Raw genomic sequence first — 27,291 nt, 5'->3', positions numbered from 1 at the left:
TCAGCAGTTTTACACAGTCATTTTCCGAAGGGGTTTTCAGCTATCGTATTTTCTCTGTGGCTTCAGTGCGTGGCCAAATACTACGTTAATACAATTTCAAATACTTTCAGCATTTGCTTTCGTCTGAGTCCCAGATGTGTGGGCTTTGCAGCTGTAGGACCCTCCTATTGGTTCCATTGCAACAGGCAAGCTCAAACAAGCACAGTATTGGAAATGATTTCAAATAGTGTTTGAACCCAGCTCTGGCTTGCTAATAGCATGAGTCCTGGGTGAACAGACCAACCGCCTCACACAGAAAAGCATGTTATTTCCAGCCCAGCTCTGTGCTGCTCAGCACTGCAGGTTTTTCTCCTCTCTGATGTTGACGATTCAGAGCTTTTTATGGCTACGCCGTGCCAGATATTTTTAAGTTTATCATACATTTTATGATGAGGGTTACTTGGAAAATGGTTATTAAAGAAAAGTCTTTTGAACAGTGGCCAGCAGGGAACAGCTGTTTTTCTCTGTTCTCAGATGTAAGACACACTGCCCAGTTAAAACACCGCCTAGCAGCTAGCTAAAACAGAGGAGTTAAACACAGACACAAACACAGTACACCCCCCCCCCTACTCCTGCCAGCCCCCCACACTACACCCCTACACCCACACTACACCACACACACACACACACACACACACACACAAAACACACACACACCAAATCCATACGCCCCTAGAGCTACTATATCGGTGCCAGGGCATCTCCACTTAGGCAGCGGTCTTTCTCTGTACTAACATGTTAAAATTATGGATTATCTCTCCCTACCACAGCCCATTCTCCACCTGTCCTCTCCATCCTCCATGTTCCCGCTCTCCTCCACACCTCGAGGTTGGGGATAATGCCACTCCTCTTTCATGTGGGTTTACCCAGTCATTCACCCCTCTCCTCACCTCCACCCCCTCCCTCCCTCCATCACAGGAGGCTCAGGGCCAGAGACAAGGACAGAAAACGGATCGTTTGTTGATCAAAGCTACCGGGTGTGTGTGTGTGTGTTCAGGATGATGCCCTCCTGAGGCTGTGATTAGGTTAATTAGATTATTGACTATAGGTGATGGATAACCTCATATCAAATAGAGCAGTATGACAGGTCCAATCTGTGTTTGTGTGAGTGCATTGGTGTAGAGTAGTGTGTGTGTGTGTGTGTGCGCGCTTATGTGTGCGTGTTTCTATTTGCGTGCATGTGCTTTTTTTAACATTTGCGTGTAGCGTGTCCCCTAGAGATTTGAACCTAGCCTCCCCTATCTTTACCGTCATGATAGTATCCCCTCCCCCCAGACAAACAGGTGTCAGCCCCAACAGCTCCAGAGACTGGGTGTATTACCATAGAGATAATGGAGAAGGTCAGGCTAGAGCACAGGTGTCACACTTGTTCCACGCAGGGTCGAGTGTCTGCGGGTTTTCGCTCCTCCCTTGTACTTGATTGATGAATTCAGGTCACTAATTAGTAAGGAACTCCCCTCACTTGGTTGTCTTTGGCTTAATTGAAAGGGGAAACTAAACACCTGCAGACACTAGGCCCTCCATGGAATGAGTTTCACAACCCTGGACGAGTGTCCCAATCCGAGTGGAAAACAAGTACTGTGTTTCCTGTGTGTGTGGCAGGCTGCACTTTACACTAGATTTACATGGAAATAATGGAAATGAAAACAATTCCAGTGTTTCATATTTAGAGTATGAGATACGAGAAAGAATATATGGCTGCATAGCGAGGTAGAGTGCTAAATGGCACCTTATTACCTACATAGTGAACTACTTTTGAACCAGGTCAAAAGTAGCGCACTATATAGGGAATAGGCTGCCATTTGGGAGACGAGTCCACGGTTAGGAGGAAGAGAGGGATTATTTTCTCCTAACGGAGGGAAAAAAAGATCAAAATGTCCACAGTACATAACTCGACTTCATCCCCATCCCTAGGTTAAAGCTTCCCCTTACGAACAAGAACAATTCACTGTTCCTAAAACGGCATCTTGCTCAAAAACCCTTTTTCTGCCCTGTGAAAGGAGAGGAAGAGACCCTGGAAAGTGTTTTAGATAGGAGAAGAAAAGGAATGGAAACGCCCTTCAGAATTCCCCCCACAATAGGGCTGAAATGGGATAGCTGAGGCCCCGGGCTTTTTTACAATGAAGAACGTCAAAGGAGAATAGAAAAGAAGAGAATAGGTCCCGGGCAATTACAGTCAGAGCTGAGGAAAGGACAACAGTAATGCTCCTAAAGAAGATCCTTCCTCAATTGACCTAGGGTGTTTTTTGTTGTTGCCCTGTGCACCTTATTAAAAAGGCTCCATACTAGGCTTTGGTGGTATACCGTACAGTATATACGGTATACCTGGGTATTTGGAAATAGCCACGGGATGGTTTTTCATTACCGTCAATATCGTTGAAACAATTTCGTTGACGTTCATTTTATACATTTGAATATTTGTAGCTACTTAAGTTAAATACCTGCAGTCAACTTGTGCAATACGCTAAGAGATAACGAAGATTGCATTCTTCATTTCACCTGTCACATAATTTTTAATTATACAACTTACCGGTAGTCCCCAGGCACTTGGTGTTTGTTTACCAGCACACAACAGCGAGAGACTGGAGTCTTGTGAGTCACTCACTGTTGTGCAGCATTTGCAAGGTATCTTATATCTATAAAGTAACATTTCTAAAATGTGCTAAATGCCGTGCGGTTGTGCATTTGGTTTGCTAATTTAGTAGCTAATTAGCTATCTAGCTAAGTGGTTAGCTTCTTCCAAAATCTAGCTTCGCTTGGTAACAGCAGAGAATCCCCCCCTGGATCAAGAGCCTTGCTGTGTAATATTTGTTTTGTGCGTGCAGCAAACTGTGAGTAGCATTTTGGAGTCACTTATATAACTTTATAAGCTGGGACATCTGTCCTGTACAGACACTGCATAAAATGTTGGCAATGTGCTCGTTAGCATTTAGTTAGCATTTAGTTAGCATTCTCTATGGGATTTGAGATGTACTTGTTAGCTTTCCTAACCTTCGGATTACAGAGGATCAGTGGGGTTTGAAAATAGCACCCCTTGTGTTCAGTGCCGGTATTACCAAATATCCCATTATGGCGCAAGGTCGGTACGAAGGTATAACAATCTGGATACCACCCAAGCCTATTCTACACACTGGGATATGTGCTCCAAATGATGTAGCTATTTATTATGTAATTAACAGTTTATAACCTTCTTATAAACCCTTTTCAAACTCTCCATTAAACCCATTATAAAGGGTAAGTGAAGTAGTAAAATTAATTGAACAAAGCACACAGACAGTATAGACAGTTCACAGAAACTAACAGTTGCTCAAAGGCCCTGTCTGGATGTGTGTATGTTCTCCCTCCCTTCCCGTCAGTGAAACCAAAATAGTCAAAGTGCCACCTGGGGCCAAAAGGGGCCAGACTGTCAGGTTTGAAGGGTTAAAAGTGCAGAGTGGCGGTTCAAATGACCGTGGCCCCTTCAGACAAAAGACCCTGCTCCATTCTCGCCCCAGGACAGTTCTCTGTCTCAACCAGAACAAAGACCCCAACGTTCCTTTAGGCCACTGTCTGCCTGTCTGAGAGCCCACTGTCTAGGCCGGGGTCTGCTGGACATGCATGGTCAGGCCACTGAGGACAGGCTAACATAACAAACAGAGCAAAGCTCTAGTGGGGGTGTTGCAGTAGGGAGATGATCATTTGCACCACAGACAGACACAATCTCTAAATCGTCTCTCCCGCAATATTCAGTGTCCAGTTTTTTTGGTCGATAACCTCTTTTTATTTCTGTTTTCTCCCCCTTATTTCCCCTCCGTCTCCCGTCTCTCTCTTCATCCCTCCTTCCAGGAACCCTGATGGTGACGTCCAGCCGTGGTGTTACATCGCTGACCACGAAGAAGGAATCTACTGGAGATACTGTGACATCTCCACCTGTCAGAGTAAGTGGCTGTGTGTGTGTGTGTGTGTCTTTTTCTGTGTGTGTGCATGCTTGTGTGTGTTGACTCATGGAGTCAACGCCCTGTGTTCCTGTATTACACCCTGGCCGACCTGAAGCCCGGAGGCCCTGTACCATTTGCATGATCATCTGTTCATCTCCCGGTCTCTCATTCGGACAGATAGATACAGTAGTTATGAAAATGTTTATAGGTCGTCAGCAGGGTTTTACTGAGCTATTATCATCCTGAAGAATGTGCCTAATTGCCTCTCATCACCAGCCCTGCTATGCCTGGGCCTGTCTATTCGATATGAACTGTCAGTCAGTCAGTCACACTGTGTGGGTTTCACTACTTACCGTATGTGGGTGTGTTACTGTGTGTGCATGTGAATTGTGTGTGTATACATACATGTTTGTGAGTATTTGTGTGCATGTTAACACATCTGTATGTCTATGCATGTGTGTGTGTGTATCCTTTTCTTAAAATCCCAGTGTTAGTGTGTGTGTTTACATTAATATCAGCGCGCCGACTATCTCTATTAGCTGTCAGTCAGCTCAGCAGAGCAGTGTGTGTTGTTGCATCTATGCATGTTTTCTACTGGCTTGGCACAGACCTGGTAGAGCTGTCTGTCTCTCTCTCTGTCTGTAATCCCATCAGCCCAGCCTGGAACAGTCTCATCACCACATACGTTACACCCTCCTCCCTTCCTTTATCACTGGCTGGGAGAATGAACCGCTGTGGTATTGCCTGATTGATGGGAGGGACAGGGAGCGAGAGGGAGAGACTGGGCCTAATGCATCAACTAGTCAACTCAATCACAGACTGGACATGACCTGAACACACAGTCAGTGCTACTAGACTCGACTGTGATGTGTGTCAGTGCTCTGGGCTGAAAACACTCCCATTCTTTATGTTTCTAACTTACACCACATTATCAAATCAGGCATTATTTAAACAGCACATTCCAGACATGGAATGCAACACAATGTGCTTCACAGGGAAAATAAAAAAATAAAAACTGAAATATTTACAAACATAAGCGAATAAAACACAATATCATAATAAAAACTCAACGACTAAAAAAGCCCCCTAAGGAAAAACAAAGTTAAAAAGGTGTGTTTTAAGATACCATTCGCAACGTCAACAGTGAAGAGGCGACTCCGAAATGCTGGCCTTCTAGGCAGAGTTCCTCTGTCCAGTGTCTGTGTTATCTTTCCCATGTTAATCTTTTCTTTTTATTGGCCAGTTTGAGATATGGCTTTTTCTTTGCAACTCTGCCTAGAAGGCCAGCATCCCAGAATCGCCTCGTCACTGTTGACGTTGAGACTGGTGTTTTGCGGGTACTATTTAATGAAGCTGCCATTTGAGGACTTGTGAGGCTCCTGTTTCTGAAACTAGACACTCTAATGTACTTGTCCTCTTGCTCAGTTGTGCACCGGGGCCTCCCACTCCTCTTTCTATTCTGGTTAGAGACCGTTTGCGCTGTTCTGTGAAGGGTGTAGTACAGAGCGTTGTACGAGATCTTCAGTTTCTTGGCAATTTCTCGCGTGGAATAGCCTTCATTTCTCAGAACAAGAATAGACTGACGAGTTTCAGATGAAAGTTCTTTGTTTCTGGCCATTTTGAGCCTGTAATCGAACCCACAAATGCTGATGCTCCAGATATTCAACTAGTCTAAAGAAGGCCAGTATTATTGCTACTTTAATCAGAACAACAGTTTTCAGCTGTGCTAACATAATTGCAAAATGGTTTTCTAATGATCAATTAGCCTTTTAAAATGATAAACTTGGATTAGCTAACACAACGTGCCATTGGAACACAGGAGTGATGGTTGCTGATAATGGGCCTCTGTACACCTATGTAGATATCTATTTTAAAAAATCAGCCATTTCCAGCTACAATAGTCATTAACAATGTCTACACTGTATTTCTGATCAAGTTGATGTTATTTTAATGGACAAAAAATGTGCTTGTCTTTCAAAAACAAGGACATTTCTAAGTGACCCCAAACTTTTGAACGGTAGTGTAGGTCCACAGTTTCGGCCCCCCTCAGGTTCTCTGGGAGGCTATTCCAGTGGCTGGGAGCATAGTAACTAAAGGCTGCCTCTCCATGCCTCTTGGTCCTAGGCTTTGAGATAGTTAAAAAACCAGTGCCAGTGGACCTCAGAAACCTACTGGATACATAACTTAACATATAACCAATTATAACCAGTGTCATTTGACACTGCCAGTGTTAACTAATGTCACATAATTGATCTTGACAGGCCTGTTTGACCTCGTATGAAGGTCCACACTCTTACAGTACCAATGCCTATTTCAGACCTACACAACCAACTGCTTAAGAATACCTCAAGCAGAGTTCTTCCCTATTTTCATTGACCTCACGCGACCAGCCTGGACACAAAACTAACAAGGTGGAGCCACTGCAGGGTGGAGCCACTGCCCGCCAAGCTTGCGTGACCCTAGATAACAGGGCACAGTGGGACGACTTACTGATCAATCCTGGCAGATACAGACAGAGCCTTAGTGAATGGCCACGCTGCCACACGAAAACACAGACCAAACCACATATAGACCAACAAAAACATTTACATTTGAGTCATTGTGCAGATGCTCTCATCCAGAGTGTCTTACAGTTAGTGCATTCATCTTAAGATAGCTAGGTGAGACATAGTAAGTACACTTTTCATCAATAAAGGAGCTATCAGCAAAGTCAGAGATAAAATAAATAAATTTTTTGGGTGGGGGGGGGGGTCGTGGTGACGAGGGGGATTATTTAAGATACTCTTTGAAGAGGTAGGAAGATGGGCAGGGACTCTGCTGTTTTATCTTCAGGGGGAAGCTGGTTCCACCATTTGGGTGCCAGGACAGAGATGAGCTTGGGCTGGGCTGAGCGAGAGCTGCCCTCCCGTAAAGGGTGGGAGAGCCAAGAGACCAGAGGTGGCGGAACAGAGTGCTCGGGTTGGAGTGTAGGGTTTGAGCATAGCCTGAAGGTAGGGAGGGGCAGTTCCTCTTGCTGTTACGTAGGCAAGCACCATCTTGTAGTGGATGCGAGCTTCAGCTGGAAACCAGTGGAGTGTGCGGAGTAGCGGATTGACATGGGAGAACTTCGGAAGATTGAAAACCAGGCGGGCTGCAGCGTTATGGATAAGTTGCAGGGGTATGATGGTACAAGCGGGGAGCCCAGCCAACAGCGAGTTGCAGTAGTCCAGACAGGAGATGACAAGGGCCTGGAGTAGGACCTGTGTCGCTTCCTGTGTGAGGTAGGGTTGTACTCTACGGATGTTCTAGAGCATGCTGCAGAAGCGAGTCACTGCTTTGATGTTTGCAGAGAACGACCGGGTTTTGTCCAGAGTCACACCAAGGTTCTTTGCACTCTGGGAGGGCGACACTGTGGAGTTGTCAACCGTGATGGAGCGGGCAGGCCTTTTCCGGTAGGAAGGGCAGCTCAGTCTTGTCGGGTTGAGCTTGATGTGGGCCGACATCTAAGCTGAGATATCTGCCAGGTACGCAGAGATGTGTGTTGCCTCCTGGGTGTCAGAAGGGGGAAGGAGAAAAGTAGTTGAGTGTCATCTGCATAGCAATGATAGGAGAGACCATGTGAGGATATGACAGAGCCAAGTGACTTAGTGTATAGAGAGAAGAGGAGAGGGCCTAGAACCGAGCCCTGGGGGACACCAGTAATGAGAGTACGTGGTGCAGACACATATCCTCTCCACATCACCTGGTAGGAGCGGGCTGCCAGGTAGGATGAAATCCAAGAGTGTGCAGAGCCTGAGACACCCAACCCTGAAAGAGAGGAGAAGAGGATCTGATGGTTCACAGTTGCAAAGGCAGCGGATAGATCTAGGATAATGAGAACAGAGGAGAGAGAGTCAGCTTTGGCAGTATGGCAAGCCTCTGTGAAACATAGAACAGCAGTCTCAGTTGAGTGACCCGTCTTGAAGCCTGACTGGTTAGGGTCAAGAAGATTATTTTGAGGGAGATAACGAGAGAGTTGATCAGAGACAGCACGCTCAATTGTTTTGGAAAGAAAAGAAAGGGATGCAGGTCTACAATTTTACGTCAGATAAGTCAAGTGTTGGTTTCTTGGGAAGGGGAGCGTCTCGGCCATTTTGAAGTCAGAGGGGACGCAGCCAGTGTTCAGGGATGAGTTGATGAGGGAAGTGAGGAAGGGGATAAGGTCTCCAGTGATGGTCTGGAGAAGGGAGGGGATGGGGTTGAGCGGGCAGGTTGTCGGACGGCCAAACCTCACTATTCGCAGGATTTCAGGTCGAGGTGTAGGATAGTTCTGTGTGACTGGGACCAGTAGACTCAATAGGCTAAGTGAATGAGGAGCGGATGTCGTCAACCTTCTTTTCAAAGTGGTTGAGAAAGTCATCCGCAGAGAGGGAGGAGTGAGGAGAGCAAAGATTGCGATGGCGCATGACCATTTGGGTAGGGGCTGAGGGGCTAGGGTTGGAGGAAAGGGAGACCAAAAAGGAACCAAAGTAATGATCAGAGACCAGGCAGGGGGTTGCAGTGAGTTTAGTAGGCAAACAGCCTCTAGTAAAGGTGAGGTCAAGCGTATTGCCTGCCTTGTGAGTTGGATGGGGATTGGGAAAGGGTGAGGTGAAAAGCGGCTAGAAGGAGAAAGAGAGTTGGAAAGACATAAATTGAAGCCTGACATCGGGGGTTGATGTCACCAAGTATGAAGCTTATCAAGGTGTTAAGATCATTGAGGAACTCTCCAAGGGCACCTGGTGAGCGATAGGTGACAACACTTTTAAGCTTGAGTGGACAAGTGACAGTGACAGCATGGAATTCAAATGAGATGGACAGGTGAGAGAAGGAGAAAATCTCCAGTTAGGAGAAATTAGTAGCACTGTGCCACCACTGCGACAACCACATGCTCTTAGAATTTGACAGAAAACGTAGTCAGATGAAGCTAAAACAGCTGACGTAGCAGTGTTCTCTGGATGTCTCCGCCAGGGACAAAAAGTCAAGGGACTGAAGGGCAGCATGGGCTGAGATGATCTTGGCATTCTTGACCGCAGATCGGCAGCTCCAAACGTTGCCAGAGAATTAGAAGGGTTGGGGCCAAGTGGTGGGAAGTGTCTGTAAGGCCTACACGGAGAGGAGCGAACAGGTATAGAAAACACACAAATTGTTGCCAAAGCTACAAAAGAGCAAAATGAGATCATCTGAAAGTAACCAGGTAAGATACTCAAGGGAGAGAGTTGTGTCGAGCCTTCCTTCCTCGAAGAACCTTCTTTGTTTCGGTGACAGTATTAGTTTTGCAGCCGAGACCGCCACTGAAACGAGCGCCGCTGAGAAACCAGGGGAGACTGAAGTACTAACACTAATTGCTAATTGCCTAGCAGAGGTGAAGAACACACCTCCTCCAACACAGCCACTGATTACCAAAACAAGTCAAATGCAGACCAACCAAAACACAGACAGACCAGATGAAGACCAACCAAAACACAGACAGACCACCAAAACAGACAAAAGGGAACGCAGACGACCCAGATCCCTTTCTGAAACACCACAGGAGCTCTTTGTCATGATCTTGTGAGAAGACACTGACCGAAAAGTGTGTTCTTTCTTTCACTTGGCAGCTGCCTTTTAGATGCAGAAGAACACATTGAGAAAGGGCATGGCTGGAGGTGAAGGCAGGCAAGAACCATGTGGCGACTGTGGTTTCACAATAAGATCAGACGACTTGGTTTCGTGTTCTAGAACGCACTCTCTTCTCGCTGGATGCCCTTGAGGCAGAACTGTCTCCTCAAGACAGAACAGGCACGTTCTCATCTGTCTTCATTGTAGATGCCTCGCTCAGGGCCCTTCCCTTCCTTTCTTTATCTCAATTGTCTCTTTATTCAGTAACACAGTGTGTCTATCTATCTGTAATGCCAGGGCAGAAAGGGGAGCAGGGAGGGTGTGTGTAGATCTGCATTCAATATAGGCAATGCTGGAAGCAGGCAGAAGAGGTGGAACACACACACGGCACAGGGGTAGGTTACAGGACAGGCTGGCTGCACCAGTCCAGCCCGGAAGACAACAGACAAAATATGCATGGAGGCAGGGAGCACTATGGTGACCCAGCCACCCATCTGCACTGCAACAAAGGCTGGCCTCAATTTCCCTGAGATAAGTAATCAGCTTAGCTCTTACTCCAGCCAGGGGAATGGGTGGATGGATGGGAGGGAGGGTCGGACTGTTCTGCTCTGACACAAAGGGCATGGGATCGCTCTGGTCCAGACACTCATGGATATATGGACACTTGTGTGAAATAGGTCAGTCGAACGAGAAAGAGAGAGGTAGACACCTAAAGTACACACACGCACGCACACGCACTGCCTTTTCAGCAACCCACGCATTGTTGGATGGGTTGATGGGTCCTTTAGTCATTTGGCCTCCAGAGGCTGAGAGGACAGCTGAAGACTGAGAGGACAGCTGAAGAATGAGAGGAGTAGGCTTGAGTCACACAGAGGAGTAGTGGCCACAGTCTCTCCCTCTCCCTGTCCCCTCCTGCCTACTACATTCTTGGGGCTGGCTGGGAGGGTTAGGGAAGAGGAGGAAGGGAAGAATGGGGTGTAATGGTGTTCTGTGAGAGATCACCAGTGGTTAATGAGGTGTGGGGAATGTACCAGATAAATCCCTGTAAACCCCCACAGCCAAACTTACAATAGGGCCAAGCCCACTCTACCCTGAGCCAGGCCTGCGCCAATAGAACCCTTGGTAGCAACAAAAAAAAAAGCTGTAGGCCTATCCTCATAGTAGGATGTTGCAGAAACATTCCTGTCCCACTACCTTGAGTCTGTTGTGACCTTTCACCTTTTTGCAGGTGTGTTTTTCAGAAACATTTTGTAGTTATAGAATATTCAGTGGTGGAAAAAGACCCAATTGTTATACTTGAGTATAAGTAAAGTAGCTGTACTTTAATAGAAAATTACTCAAATAAAAGTGTAAGTCACCTGGTAAATACTACTTGAGTAGAAGTCTAAAAGTATTTGGTTTTAAATATACCTAAAAGAAAAATCTTATAGTAAACAAACCAAACGGCACAATGTTCTTGATATTTTTTTACATTTACAGATAGCCAGGGGCACACTCCAACGCAGACATAATTTACAAATGAAGCATTTGTGCATTTACTTGATGAAGTCACCCCACCACTTTCCCTCTTCCATCTGTCTGAGAATGACACAGATCGAAGAGCTTTCTGGCGGTGTCAGGGGGAGGGCTCTGGGAACTAAAGTCCTGGAGCCTTCTCTGAAACATGCACGCACACACACACACACACACACGCACGCACACACACACACACACAGACACACACACACACACACACACACACACACACAGATGCACACACGCACACACACACACACACACACACACACACACACACACACACACACACACACACACACACACACAGATGCACACACAGACACACACACACACACACACACACACACACAGATGCACACACGCACACACACACACACACACACACACACACACACACACACACACACACACACACACACACACACACACACACACACACACACACACACACACACACACACACACTGTACTCCTTGAGCGTTCTCTAAAAAACAAAGAGACTTTGAGACATTGAAGTGAGTGAGGCGAAGAGCTCATCTCTCAACAACCAGCCATATGATCAGGAAAAACAGGCTCTGTGTGTCACTACTGTGCATTCCTATCTTCAGATACAGCCTCTCAGTTTTCTCTGCTACACTCAACACTAACAATTTGTTCTTTACAGCATGTTTACATTTTCAGTTCAAAGAAGGGATAATCCCATGACTCATATGTATACTTCATAAACATACATATTATTCCACCCAGGGACAATTGAACTGTGGAGAATAGCCAATATGCTAAAAGTATATGCTATACATTTTTTCTTTAGTGCAGTTGACATGTCAAGCAAATCATTAGAGGATATCCAAACGAACTTACCTGGTGTAAGTTCAAAGGCAAGTCCCTCAAGGATCTTATTTGTGATTGATTAGAGGAGCGAGGTAAAACTTAAAGCTGCCTTTTCCTGTTGCACCTGAAATGTGTATTATAAAAATAAATATGTATTATAAATCAAGTTTAAAAAACGTACAGCGAGGTCATTTCGTACAGTGAGGTCATTTCGTACAGTGAGGTCATTTCGTACAGTGAGGTCATTTCGTACAGTGAGGTCATTTCGTACAGTGAGGTCATTTCGGTCTATGCAGAGGCCTTCATCAGACAGAGGATATGCTAATGTACATGTTTGCTCTGTGCATTGAAGTTCAAAGTAAAGACAGTCGCTGAAGGGTGTTAGTCGTGATTGATTCGGGAGGACAGGGGTAAAGCCTGACGCTACCTGGTGCACTTCAAAGTGTGATCACTGATTCTGTTATCAGAAATACTTCCACACCGTCATTACCACGCTATCTGGCTAACGTTTTTATGAGATGGTCCATTGGTTTATTATTACGCTACATATATGTTCTGTTTTATTATGCTATAAAGGAAAAGGTTATGATGCGATATATGATCCCTTGGTTGCAATATATCACTAGTCCCTGGAGTTTGTCTGTGGTCGTGTCATGTGGTCTGTGTCGCATGGTAATATATTTGACATTTTAATCCTTTTCTCTTTAACCAGAGCGACAATCAATGCATTTAACCAAGGTAGGTAAAAACAACCCACTTTTTTAATCAGTTGCCATCTTGCTCCACCTGCAGAGTTGGTGTAGGTTGAAGTTTCCCCTAGACGCTGATCTGGGGTCAGTTTTCCCCACTAATGGTTAAGGTTAGGATTGGGTGAGGGGAAGCTGATCCTAGATCTGTATTTAGGTGCTAGGGGAAACTTCACTCCGGAGCTGGAGAGTTAAACAGTTCAGGAGAGAGTCAAAGTCATATCATCTCCCCTCAGTAGGAGTGAGACTGTTCTCATAGGACACCTGAGACTGAGAACTCTCCCTCCATTCAGGCACTTCGTGTAACTGACCAGCCATTCCAGGCCCAGGAGAGCACAGGGACCATTGTTCTGGCAGCTCAATGGCGTCATTGTGGGGGATGAAAGTGAGACGCGGGCGGCTCAGTGGCTTAAGGAGTCTTTTATGCATCCCCTCCCCACAGATAGATGATTTAATGCAACTGTGGTCATCTGATTGTCTGTTTTTTCCAGGGCATCTCGTACAGAGAATATGGGGAAAGCGTATTTTGAAGCCTTATTATCATCTCGTACAGAGAATATGGGGAAAACGTATTTTGAAGCCTTATTATCATCTCGTACAGAGAATATGGGGAAAACGTATTTTGAAGCCTTATTATCATCTCGTACAGAGAATATGGGGAAAACGTATTTTGAAGCCTTATTATCATCTCGTACAGAGAATATGGGGAAAACGTATTTTGAAGCCTTATTATCATCTCGTAATGATCCTGACTAAATACCAAATATGTAGTGGCAAAATACTGCTCCTGACTGTAGATAAAAGGCAGTATGTTTTCAACACACACAGACATACCTGGTTTGTTGTTTAAACCAGAGAGACTTTCAAGTTGTGTTATTGTGGTCGTTATTCTCATCATGGTCACTCCTGTTAGAGACAGATGAAAGTCTATGGTAGGTGGTCTCATCCTCTCCACCCCTTTACACACACACACACACACACACGCACACACACACAAATGTGCATGTGAGCAAGAGTGTGTGTCTGTGTGCGTACATGCCTGTGTGTGAATGTGTCTGTATGACTAATCTCTGTCTCAGCCCTGACGCCTGTCTGTCAGTATAAGCTGCCCCTCTCACCTGTCTGTGCCAAACCCCTCTTCAATGAGTAAACTCTTTGTTGGGTCTCAATGACCCCTGACCTCTCACAACTCCGCCCACATTACCCCTGGGGGTAAATGCCTGCACACAGGTACAAACAAGCTTTTCGTATCCCTAGGGGGGAAGTGGAGGGGACGGAGGAACGGGACAAAAACAAGAGAGAATCACTTGGTAGATTGGTATTTCTCTCTCTCTCTCCCTTTCTGTCTTTCTCTGTTACATAGTCTAAATAGGGTCATTGTCATTAGGGAATTAAATGGATTGATGTCAAGGAGAGGTAGTTATACAGACTGGCCTTTAATAGAAACAAATAGACGCTTGTTATCAAACCTTTGTCTGGAGAAACAAGAGAAGATAAATACTGTAGCATGGTGACCCTCTTACATAGGAATCATCAGAGCAAAGCCAAGTCCAGACAAAATGCATATAGCCTATGAGTCCACCTGGCCATGCTGCTGTTCCAGTTTCAACTGACCTGAGCCCTAGGACCATGCCCCAGGACTACCTGACATGATGACACCTTGCTGTCCCCAGTCCACCTGGCCATGCTGCTGCTCCAGTTTCAACTTCCACCTGACTGTGCTGCTGCTCCAGTTTCAACTGTTCTGCCTTATTATTATTCGACCATGCTGGTCATTTATGAACATTTGAACATCTTGGCCATGTTCTGTTATAATCTCCACCCGGCACAGCCAGAAGAGGACTGGCCACCCCACATAGCCTGGTTCCTCTCTAGGTTTCTTCCTAGGTTTTGGCCTTTCTAGGGAGTTTTTCCTAGCCACCGTGCTTCTACACCTGCATTGCTTGCTGTTTGGGGTTTTAGGCTGGGTTTCTGTACAGCACTTTGAGATATCAGCTGATGTACGAAGGGCTATATAAATAAATTTGATTTGATTTGATATGGAATAGCTTGTATGGGATATGGGATAGCTTATATGGGAGAGCTTGTATGGGATATGGGGATGGCTTGTATGGGATATGGGGATAGCTTGTATGGGATACTGTAGTATATATACAGTGTATATAGAGGAACCACCATATTATCCTCATTGATAAATGAACCTGCTCTGTGAGTAATGTATTCTTGTGAATTAGGACTCAATCCACACAGAATAGTTCAGTTGAGACAGAACCTAGACAGAGAACACATGCTATGCTGGCACGTAGACCGGTTTATGTATGACCTGAGAGGAGGAAAATGGGGTTTTACATCCGCTATTACAGGGTACTGAGTCACACACACAAACAGTCCCATTCAAAATGTCAGTAAGGACTTAAGTTAGGGAATGTCCAGGCCAAGAGGGCCAGATGTCCTATGGGAATGAGACCGTCAAGAATGGCATTCTGTTGTCTGCTTTTTCTGTTAAAGACATGTCACCCTCAATGTCTCCTGGCTCACATGGTCTTCTTCTTGGGTCAAATGGGAAGAGCCCATCAAAGAATATTGAAGAGATAAGAATCATCCGAATTTCTTAAATATAGTCTGAACCCTCTGTCTTGACAGACGTCTTTTTGCATGCTATTCTACACAAACCACTGTGCCGTTTACATTGGAACACACACACACACACCCACACACACACACCAGGATGTATGAGAACTTCCCTGTGGTCTAAACGGTAGCTAAAGCAACCTGCTGTCACAGTTATTAAAATCACGAAAGACGCGTTGTTCACTTTGAAAGAGGATAATGATGAATTGAAGAGCTAGCCTTCCTGGGGTCTGTTATGTGTCGGACTGCAGGAAGACTAGCTGTCGCCATTGGCGTCGGCTAATGGGGATCCTACTAAAATCATAAATCATTCAAGCGTTTCTGAAAGAACCCCACAGGGGCAGACAGACATTTAGGAAAGCCATGCTTTTCATCTCCATCGGATCCGCAGATGAAACAGAAGCCTATATCTCCCCAGGACACATACTGCAGTGTGTGCGTGCGTGCAAGTGCTGTGTATTCGTCTGTCCTCTAGAAAAGCCTATGTACGATCGGCAGAACGTACAAAAAAAAAACATTTTTAGATGGCTGTTTTGGCCTCTAAAATGTGTTTATTATGATCGATCCCCACATGGAGTTCAAAAAAAAAAAAGTTGGCTACAAATCCAGGCATTTCATTAAATAGTGATCAATTCTGACTACTACATTTGTCGTCAGACAGGACAACCTGCTGACACAGACCAATCACGGGCCGGCAGGCTAAGAGTCGCCTCGCAACCTCATGCCATAGACATTAAGGTTGACAGGATGAAAACAACCACATCGACAATGAGCCTTTGCCGGTTACAGCTACTATCACCACAATCATTATCGATTTTTTTTGTGCCATTCAGCCCCATTCAGCAATATGGCACGCTTCAAATTCAAATACTTCCGGCTTCATGCGCTATTGGGAGTTGTCCATAGGAATACATGGGTGACATCAGCGCTATTACTATCCACTGGTTTTAACGTCTATGGTGTATACGTGTGTGTGCATGGCACAGCGGCCATTTTAAATGTTCTCTCCTTTGTTCCCTGGTTCAGTCAGGCACACAGAAAGCCCTCTAATTATTAATTTAGAACAGAGTTGTGTTCTGTTCTCTTCCTTTAATTAGCTTCTTCTGCTAGGGGCCCTCAGGCAAACGCATTGATCTCCTCTGTCTTCTATCTCTCTGTCGTGTTGTAACACATCTAGCCAACACACACACACACGCACACACACAAACAGATTAGGCAGGCAGACACACACAGTGCACCATGCACACACATAGGATGCACGAACACACACACACAGACATACACATGCAGCAAGCACACACAGACATACACACAGGGCCAGGCGGATTACAGGACGCATACTCAGAGCATGCGCTGACCAGCTGGCATTTTCAACCTCTCCCTGACTCAGTCTGTAATACCTACATTTTACAAGCAGACCACCATAGTCCCTGTGGCTAAGAACGCCAAGGTAAACTGTTTAAATGACTATCGCCCCGTAGCACTCACATCTGTAGCCATAAAATACTTTGAAAGGCTGATCATGGCTCACGTCAACACCATCATCCCAAACACCCTGGACCCACTCCAATTACGCATACCGCCCCAACAGATCCACAGATGAGGCAATCTGTTAAAGCAAATCACTAAGCTCAGGACACTGGGACTGAACACCTCCCTCTGCAACTGGATCCTGGACTTCCTGACGGGCTGCCCCCAGGTGGTGAGGGTAGGCAACAACACATCCGCCATGCTGACCCTTAACACGGGGCCCCTCAGGGGTGCGTATGTAGTCTCCTCCTGTTCACACACGACTGCGTGGCGAAGTACGACTCCAACACCAACATTACGTTTGTTGACGAAACGACAGTGGTATGCCTGATCACCGATGGCGATTAGACCGCCTATAGATAGGAGGGCAGTGAGCTGATTGTGGACTACAGGAAACAGAGGGCCGAGCACGCCCCCAACCACATCGATGGGGCTCTAGTAGAGCGTGTCGAGAGCTTCAAGTTCCTCTGTGACCACATCACTAAGGAATTAACATGGTCCACACACATCAACAGAGTCGTGAAGAAGGCACGACAATGCCTCTTCCATCACAGGAAGCTGAAAAGACTTGACATGGGCCCACAGATCTTCCCAAAATATATAGCTGCACCATTGAGACTATCTTGACTGGCTGCATCACCACTTCGTATGGCAACTGCTTGGCATCAACCGCAAGGCGCTACAGAGGGTAGTGCGTACGGCCCAGTTCATCACTGGGGCTGAGCTCCCTAACATCCAGAACCTCTGTACCAAGCGGTATCAGAGGAAGCCCCTAAAAATTGTCAAAGAGTACAGCTACCCAAGTCACAGACTGTTCTCTCTGCTACCGCATGGCAAGCAGTACCAATGCACCAAGACTGGAACCAACAGGACCCTGAAAAGCTTCTACCCCCAAGCCATAAGAACACTAAAAAGTTAACCAAATAGCTACCCAAACTATGTGCATTGACTCATCACATACACTCCTGCTACTGTTTATTATCTATCCTGTTGCCTAGTCACTTTACCCCTACCTACACTACCATTGAAATGTCCTTGTTTTTGAGAGAAAATTTAAAAAAATGTCCATTTAAATAACATAAAATTGATCAGAAATACAGTGTAGACATAGTTAATGTTGTGAAAGACTATTGTAGCTGGAAACGGCAGATGTTTTATGGAATATCTACCTAAGCGTACAGAGACCCATTATCAGCAACGATCACTCCTGTGTTCCAATGGCACGTTGTGTTAGCTAATCCAAGTTTATCATTTAAAAAGGCTTATTGAACATTAGAAAACCCTTTTGCAATTATGTTAGCACAGCTGAAAACTCTTGTTCTGATTAAAGAAGCAATAAATCTGACCTTCTTTAGACTAGTTGAGTATCTGGAGCATCAGCATTTCGATTACAGGCTCAAAATGGCCAGAAACAAAGAACTTTCTTCTCAAACTCGTCAGTCTATTCTTGTTCTAAGAAATGAAAGCAATTCCACGTGAGAAATTGCCAAGAAACTGAAGATCTCGTACAACGCTGTGTACTACTCCCTTCACAGAACAGTGCAAACTGTCTCTAACCAGAATAGAAAGAAGAGTGGGAGGCCCTGGTGCACAACTGAGCAGGAGGACAAGTACATTAGAGTGTCTAGTTTGAGAAACAGACACCTCACAGGTCCTCAACTGGCAGCTTCATTAAATAGTACCCGCAAAACACCAGTCTCAACGTCAACAGTGACGAGGCGACTCCTCTGCCTTCTAGGCAGAGTTGCAAAGAAAAAGCCATATCTCAGACTGGCCAATAAAAATAAAAGATTAAGATGGGCAAAAGGACACAGACACTGGACAGAGATATGGCTTTTTCTTTGCACACACACACACACACACACACACACACACACACACACACATACAGACACACATGCGTATACACAGACCCTCAAAATCTCCCCCTTCTACACCAGAGGGGTGACACCTTCATCCCCGGGGAGTAGTAAAAGCAAAGAAGGCCGGGGTAAAATAAAAACAACATTCTGTTTAAAAATCAGCTGCCTATTGTCTTACTGAGACCTGTTTCACTGCCATAACCACCAATAACCCCCCTTCACCACACTGTGTTTTATGGTGCACAAACACACACACACACAAAGTATGTGTTTTATGAAAGCCTTGTTGCAGTGCCTCATTTACAACAGGCTGGATTTATGATGTCTAAAGCCCTGGATCAAGAATAAAACACACAGACACACATAAAGACATAAAGCAGGAAACACCCTCTCTCTTTAATAACACTAACTAGAATGTCTCCACATCTCTTTTTTCCTATGGGAGTTATGGCATATTCTCTCTGTTTAATTTTGTTGCTCATAAATCATGCTGGAGTAAAACAGAGCAGAACAGAGCTGTCCTGACCCTAATAAGACTCAGCTGTTTTTATACGTTTTAGTCTGAGTATGAGGAGTTTCATTCCAGAACACTATGCAGTACCAGTCAAAAGTTTGGACAAACCTACTCATTCAAGGGTTTTTCTTTATTTTTTAAAACTATTTTCTACATTATATTTTATATTTGAGATTCTTGAAAGTAGCCACCCTTTGCCTTGATGACAGCTTTGCACACTCTTGGCATTGTCTCAACCAGCTTCATGAGGTAGTCGCCTGAAATGCATTTCAATTAACAGGTGTGCCTTGTTAAAAGTACATTTGCTGAATTTCTTTCCTTCTTGAGCCAATCAGTAGTGTTGTGACAAGATAGCGGTGGCATACAGAAGATAGCCCTATTTGGTAAAGACCAAGTCCATATTATGGCAAGAACAGCTCAAATAAGCAAAGAGAAACAACAGTCCATCATTACTTTAAGACATGAAGGTCAGTCAAATCTGGAAAATGTCAAGAACTTTAAAAGTTTCTTCAAGTGCAGTCACAAGAACCATCAAGCGCTATGATGAAACTGGCTCTCATGAGGACCGCCACAGGAAAGGAAGACCCAGACTTACATCTGCTGCAGAGTTACCAGCCTCAGAAATTGCAGCCCAAATAAATGCTTCACAGAGTTCAAGTAACAGACACATTTCAACCTCAACTGTTCAGAGGAGACTGTGTGAATCAGCCGCCCTTAATGGTCGAATTGCTGCAATGAAACCACTACTAAAGGACACTAATAATAAGAAGAGACTTGCTTGGGCCAAGAAACAAGTACAATGGACATTAGACCGGTGGATATCTGTCCTTTGCTTTGATGAGTCCAAATTTGAGATTTTTGTTTCCAAACGCCCTGTCTTTGTGAGATGCAAGTAGAACAGAGGATCTCCGCAGGTGTAATGGTGTGGTGGTGCTTTGTTGATTACACTGTTGGTGGTTTACTTGGAATTCAAGGCACACTTAACCAGCATGGCTTCCACAGCATTCTGTAGCAATACAGCATCCCACCTAGTTTGCGCTTAGTGGGACTATAATTTGTTTTTCAGCAGGACAATGACCCAAAACACACCTCCAGGCTGTGTAAGGGCTATTTGACCAAGAAGAAGAGTGATGAAGTGCTGCATCAGATGACCTGGCCTCCACAATCACCCGACCTCAACCCAATTGAGATGGTTTGGGATGAGTTGGACCGCAGAGTGTTAGGAAAAGCAGCCAACAAGTGCTCATTATATGTAGGAACTCCTTCAAGACTTTTGGAAAAGCATTCCAGGTGAAGCTGGTTGAGTGGCTACTTAGAATAATCCAAAATATAAAATATATTTTGATTTGATTAACACTTTTTTGGTTACTACATGATTCCATATGTGTTATTTCATAGTTTTGTCTTCACTGTTATTCTACAAAGTAGAAAATAGTTCAAATGTTCAATGTTTTGACTGGTACTGTATATCTATTTTCAGAAATGCTGGTAATTTATTGTTTAAATAGTTTATGAAATAAATTGGTGTGTTTTTTCATTATATGGTTGTTCAATGACAGACATGTACTCTGTTTGTTTAAAATCTATCACTTGGTGGTTTAATTTCAGAGAGACAAATAGTCAAGTTTTTTTTGCTAAATGCTATATATAAACACCTCACTCTCAGAGAAATAAGTAGTACTTCTGGGTTATACACAGTCAAATGTAACAAATAACTACATTTTGTATAAATAAATGTACAAATTATACATTTGTGACATCAATATTTAAAAATATATATACAGTTGAAGTCGGGAAGTTTTACATACACTTAGGTTGGAGTCATTAAAACTAATTTTTCAATCACTCCACGAATGTCTTGTTAACAAACTATAGTTTTGGCAAGTCGGTTAGGACATCTACTCTGTGCATGACACAAGTAATTTTTCCAATAACTGTTTACAGACAGATTATTTCACTTATAATTCACTGTTTCACAATTCCAGTGAGTCCAAAGTTTACATACACTAAGTTGACTGTGCCTTTAAACAGCTTGGAAATTCCAGAAAATTATGTCATGGCTTTAGAAGCTTCTGATAGGCTAATTGACATAATTTGAGTCAATTGGAGGTGTACCTGTGGATGCATTTCAAGGCCTACCTTCAAACTCAGTGCCTCTTTGCTGGACATAATGGGGAAGTCAAACGAAATCAGCCAAGACCCCAGAAAAAAAATGTAGACCTCCACAAGTCTGGTTCAGCCTTGGGAGCAATTTCCAAACGCCTGAAGGTACCAAGTTCATCTGTACAAACAATAGTATGCAAGTATAAACACCATGGGACCACGCTGCCATCATACCGCTCAGGAAGGAGACGTGTTCTGTCTCCTAGAGATGAACGTACTTTGGTGTGAAAAGTGAAAATCAATCCCAGAACAACTGCAAAGGACATTGTGAAGATGATGGAGGAAACAGGTACAAAAGTATCTATATCCACAGTAAAACTAGTCTTATATCGGCATAACCTGAAAGGCCGCTCAGCAAGGAAGAAGCCACTGCTCCAAAACCGCCATAAAAAAGCCAGACTACGTTTTGCAACTGCACATGGGGCCAAAGATCATACTTTTTGGAGAAATGTCCTCTGGTCTGATGAAACACAAATAGAACTGCTTGGCCATAATGACCATTGTTATTTTTGGAGGAAAAAGGGGGAGGCTTGCAAGCTGAAGAACACCATCCCAACCATGAAGCACGTGGGTGGCAGCATCAGGTTGTGGGGGTGCTTTGCTGCAGGAGGGACTGGTGCACATCACAAAATAGATGGCATGAGGAAGGGAAAATGATGTGGATATATTGAAGCAACATCGCAAGACATCAGTCAGGAAGTTAAAGCTTGGTGGCAAATGGGTCTTCCAAATGGACAATGACCCCAAGCATACTTCCAAAGTTGTGGCAAAATAGCTTAAGGACAACAAAGTCAAGGTATTGGAGTGGCCATCACAAAGACCTGACCTGTTGAGGCAACCACAAATGAGGACATTGTGCAATATTTAGTTTCTAACTAATGTCTAAGTCATTAAAGGAAATTAAGTTAATGTATATATAATTTGATATACAGAAGAATATACATAACTGTCTTATGATTTATATTATCTTGTTTGATATTGTAAATTTAATTGTCCTATAGAAAATGTATGGGCAGAACTGAAAAAGCATGTGCAAGCAAGGAGGCCTACAAACCTGACTCAGTTACATCAGCTCTGTCAGGAAGAATGGGCCAAAATTCACCCAACTTATTGTGGGAAGCTTGTGGAAGCCTACCCAAAACATTTAACCCAAGTTAAACAATTTAAAGGCAATGCTACCTAATACTAATTGAGTGTATGCAAACTTCTGACCCACTGGGAATGCGATGAAAGAAATTAAAGCTGAACTAAATCATTCCCTCTACTATTATTCTGACATTTCACATTCTTAAAATAAAGTGGTGATCCTAACTGACCTAAGACAGGGAATTTTTACTAGGAATACATGTCAGGAATTGAGTTTAAATGTATTTGGCTAAGATGTATGTATACTTGTATTTATGTATACTTCCGACTTCAACTGTACATTTTACATTTTAGTCATTTGGCATGCTCATATACAGAGCGACGTACAGTAAGGGCATTCATCCTAAGATAATAATCATAATTATTATTGTTATTATTGTATTATTATTATTTATTACATTTGTAAAGCGCTTTCCATTATACAGAATCATCTAAAATGTCATTCAAAAAATGGAACCAACTGAACAGGGCAACTGACACAAAGACCACAGCTGCTACAAGGGACAAGGACACCAAGGAGCAAAGCTGTCAACAGAAAGCCTGAAAGGGAAAGGTCTTTAGGCCCGTTTTAAAGGGGCCCAGACTCTGTTGTGTTTGATAGCAGTGCTGTAGTCGAGTCACAAAGTTCCCTGTACTTGAGTCCAAGTCGAGTCAAGAGTCCCTATAGTTGAAGTTCAAATCGAGTCCAAGTCACCAATGGTCGAGTCACGGGTCCCTCAATTTATAGTAGGTCTTATTGTCCTGTGTGGCTCAGTTGGTAGTGCATGGTGCTTGCAACACCACAGTTGTGGGTTCAATTCCCACGGGGGACCAGAATGAAAATGTATGCATTCACTACTGTAAGTTGCTCTGGATAAGAGCATCCGCTAAAATGTAAATCTATTGTACAATTTCTTCTAGTCGCAACCAAATGGCAATATATCGCCACTCCCTCATGAACAAAAACCTCAAATTTACTATTAATCACTACCTCTGACTAAAATGTCAAATGTTTCACTACTTATTTACTACATAAATGAATGTTAAGTAAGCTCTCGGCTACTTTTTTGTAATCACCCACTGATATTTGGGAGACTTGTCAGAACCTGGCAATGGGATGCAGGGGGGAAAGTGGCAGGGTAGAGCGAGACGACAAAGACAGCGTACTTTTCTATACTCAAGGGGAAAGAGACAAATAGCTAGACTGTTGTTTTACCATTAAACTCAATACTAGTATTGTTACCAATTTCGTAAACTAATTTGTGTTTCTTAACCAGGCAAAGCAAACTAGTAGGCTGGTGGTTACGGGGAAGGAAGAGAGTCTATTGCTCGATGTGTAGCCTATGATTGGAGGCGAAGCCTGAACGGTGCCTGTCTGTCCACACTCATACCATGCTCTCCCACACTTATACCATGCTCTCCCACACTCATACCATGCTCTCCCACTCTTATACCATGCTCTCCCACACTCATACCATGCTCTCCCACACTCATACCATGCTCTCCCACTCTTATACCATGCTCTCCCACACTCATACCATGCTCTCCCACACTTATACCATGCTCTCCCACACTCATACCATGCTCTCCCACTCTTATACCATGCTCTCCCACACTCATACCATGCTCTACCCCACACTTATACCATGCTCTCCCACCCATACCACTCACCATGCTCTCCCACACTCATACCATGCTCCCACACTCATACCATGCTCTCCCACACTTATACCATGCTCTCCCACACTCATACCATGCTCTCCCACTCTTATACCATGCTCTCCCACTCTTATACCATGCTCTCCCACACTCATACCATGCTCTCCCACACTCATACCATGCTCTCCCACACTTATACCATGCTCTCCCACACTCATACCATGCTCTCCCGCAGCTCACCAGCTGATGTAGGCTGCAAATGCCAGGTGTGGCACATCCTTCCCACTGCTAGAGAACAAAACCCTTGCTGCTCTGTGCAGCCAGTGCTGCTAATATTCTGCCTATCATAGTAGCCTATGCAGTCCACGTGCAAATACAAGTCACGAGAAGGCGAGTCAGAGTCCTGGACTCAATATTACAACACTGCTAGATATGTGAGACAACCACATATACCAGTCAAATATACAGGATACGAGCATTCCATTCCAGTTAAACAATGAATATATAGCATCTATGAATAGAAAATCTGAGAACAGTAATATTTTACACACACAAAAAAAAATTAAATGGTGGATATAGCGTTTTTGGGAATAAACTCTTCATATAGACATACGGAGAAATAAACTCACAAACACAGAAAAATATAAGGACATAGAGATGAGAACGAGCGTGTGTGAGTAATGGAGAGAGATCAACAGAGGTAAAGACAGAAAGTGAAAGAGAGAGAGAGAAGGAGAGAGAGAACTACAGAGAGAGAGAAGAACTTATAAACACAGTCAGTGATAAGTATTATTTCCTTGGTGCATGATACTTAACATTCCCGGAGAGACAGATGAGTCTGTTCCAGGCGGTGAGGTGTGTGTGTGCGTGAGCGTGCGTGTCAGTGCTTGTGTACATGTGTGTGTGAGTTGTTAAGGTGTTGACAACCTGTCGGTAAGGTGGTGGCATCATTAATGGGCCTCTGGGATCCTGTCCAAGCCCCAAAATACCTTCCTGTGTTACTGTAGGGCACTGAGACACAAACACACACACATTAGTGTAGGTAGGTAGAGATCCAGCCAATAGGAGCATCTTAAATTGCCTGACAGTGAGTGAAGAGTCTTTTATGACAGGGGTGTTTTTAAAATCTCCATCTCCCTTTGTGACATCACAGCATTCCTAACCAAGAAGTGCTAATGAGCTTCTCTCTTTATGGCATCACGTAGTTAGATGTAAATGAACCCACAGCGTTAGCTAAGAAGCTAAAGTGACCCCACGCTGTCTGCTCTTAGCATGGCCCACACAATGACATTGAAGACCGTAGATATCGTTTATGATCTGTGTGGGCAGACTGACCCTTATCGGGAGTTGCGTAGTGTGTTGCTGCTAAACTGACCTTTTGTGTTCCCCCGGAGTGGGAACGTTGTGCATTCTTTAGGCCGATACACAGAGAGTGGCCATTGAGACATTGGCCATGGAGACATTTACACTGTATAAAGAGAGCGGTGTTGAGTCAATACTGGTGTGCTGCAGATATGTTTTCCCCCTCATGAATGAGTCCTGCAGGCCGTTAGCACTTGGCAGCTAGTTTGGACAGACTTTAGAAAGGCTGGCTTATTAACCTTTGACAAGTCATCGCCTTCTTATTGCCGTCCTCCTCTCTCACTGTCTCTTTCTGTGCCTCTCTCTTTCTCCTTTCCTCTCATCTCTCATGTATAAATATCCCTGGCTGTGTGTTCTCGGCATGGCACGTGGAGTTAAGACTACATTTATGTAAAGTCCTCTCTCTCTCTCTCTGTTTCTCAGTCTCTTTCTTTCTTTCTCCTCTCTCTCTCTCTCTCTCTCTCTCTCTCTCTCTCTCTCTCTCTCTCTCTCTCTCTCTCTCTCTCTCTCTCTTTCCAGATGTAATTGCAATTTATGTCTGTAACCACAACACAGTTGGTCGGGGAGAGACAGGGAGAGGAGAGAGAGTGAGAGAAAGAAGAGAGACTAAGACAGAGAGAGAATGTGGCTGGAGGCATACAGAGCTGCTCGCCTGCCACCGCTGCCAAGTGCACTGTGTTGCCAAAGCCTGCTGCCGGTCCCTGTGTGTTTGATGTTGTGGTGTTTGTTATCATGCTGTGGCCCTCCCCCCACTGATGTTTTTAGTTCTGGTCTAGGTGTCTGCTCCTTCTCCAGAGGTGTCTTATCCTGTTGCAGACAGACCGTTTTTGTTGTTGTTTTGTCTGCAATGAACCCTGGGGTGTGGTAAGCGATCTCTTCCTAGCCGAGGCAGCAAGTTGTGATGATTCTGTCTATAGACAGGTCCTCCTGTGTCGGGGTCTGTGTGTTTCTGTGTGTGTCTCTACTCATGTGATTCCCCCTGCTTGGCTCTCCCCAGGCCTCTCTCCAGTCTGGCCTGGCTGATATAGCTGCCGCTGCCTTCATACACCTTGTTTCCCTCATCTCCCCGGCTTGTTAAACCAAATTCCACTGACGGCTTTGAAGTGTGTGTGTGTGTGTATTTATTTTATTACAAGCAAAGATTTTGTACTGGTTGTGCGGCTTGCGTCTGTGTAGCAGATGTAACGGACGAACAATGCTTTGCTCAGGGCCTTTTCTTCTGTTAAGGCATTTCTGCTATAATTGCCGACGTTAGCAGAAAAATTCTGCCGCCTTCCATTGTCATCTCAAGTTCCTGAGCGAGCAAAGCTGTGATTTAAGGGCTTATATCACACACACACGCACACGCGCACACACACACACAGTCACAATCCACGAGTTGCCGCTCCTCCTTTCAGTTGAAGCTGCTGCCGCTGGGATGACAGGACAAGGGCAGACAAATTGACAGTCGTCCGCAATCGTCTTGTCAAAAGAGAACCAAGGGGCTGTAGTAGCATCCCCTGCTGTTTGAAAGCCTTATTGAAGTGGCACCTACCTGCCTGGGTTAGCTTTAGCTCAGGGGAGGAAGGTTGCTATACAAACCACCAGATGTTAACTGGGTTGTGTGCGTGCGTGTTTGTGTTGCTGTACACACCAGGTGTTTACCGCTCTAAAGACTAAACTCGGGGTCACGCCCTGCGTACTTTTACGGGGTTTAGTGTGGCTGGAAGAATACCTGGGCTGCTTAAACTCATGTCCCAACCTCTACCTGCCTCACCCTGGAGAGTATGAAGTACCTAATCAAGACTTCAAATATC

The 27,291-nt window shown here is 44.6% G+C and overlaps 1 protein-coding gene across 2 annotated transcripts in view; it reads left to right on the top strand.

The window, feature by feature from the left end:
- Positions 1 to 27,291, top strand: part of kremen1 (kringle containing transmembrane protein 1) — a 105,893-nt gene that overhangs the window by 51,850 nt on the left and 26,752 nt on the right. For both annotated transcript variants that reach the window (XM_024418247.2, XM_024418246.2), the window contains exon 3: positions 3,865 to 3,956. In XM_024418247.2, coding sequence (XP_024274015.1) covers positions 3,865 to 3,956 — 92 coding nt within the window. The remainder of the gene's footprint in view (positions 1 to 3,864; positions 3,957 to 27,291) is intronic.

The sequence above is a fragment of the Oncorhynchus tshawytscha genome, linkage group LG04, assembly GCF_018296145.1.
Source record: "Oncorhynchus tshawytscha isolate Ot180627B linkage group LG04, Otsh_v2.0, whole genome shotgun sequence".
Taxonomy (NCBI): domain Eukaryota; kingdom Metazoa; phylum Chordata; class Actinopteri; order Salmoniformes; family Salmonidae; genus Oncorhynchus; species Oncorhynchus tshawytscha.
This window is presented reverse-complemented; position numbering and strand designations above follow the sequence as displayed.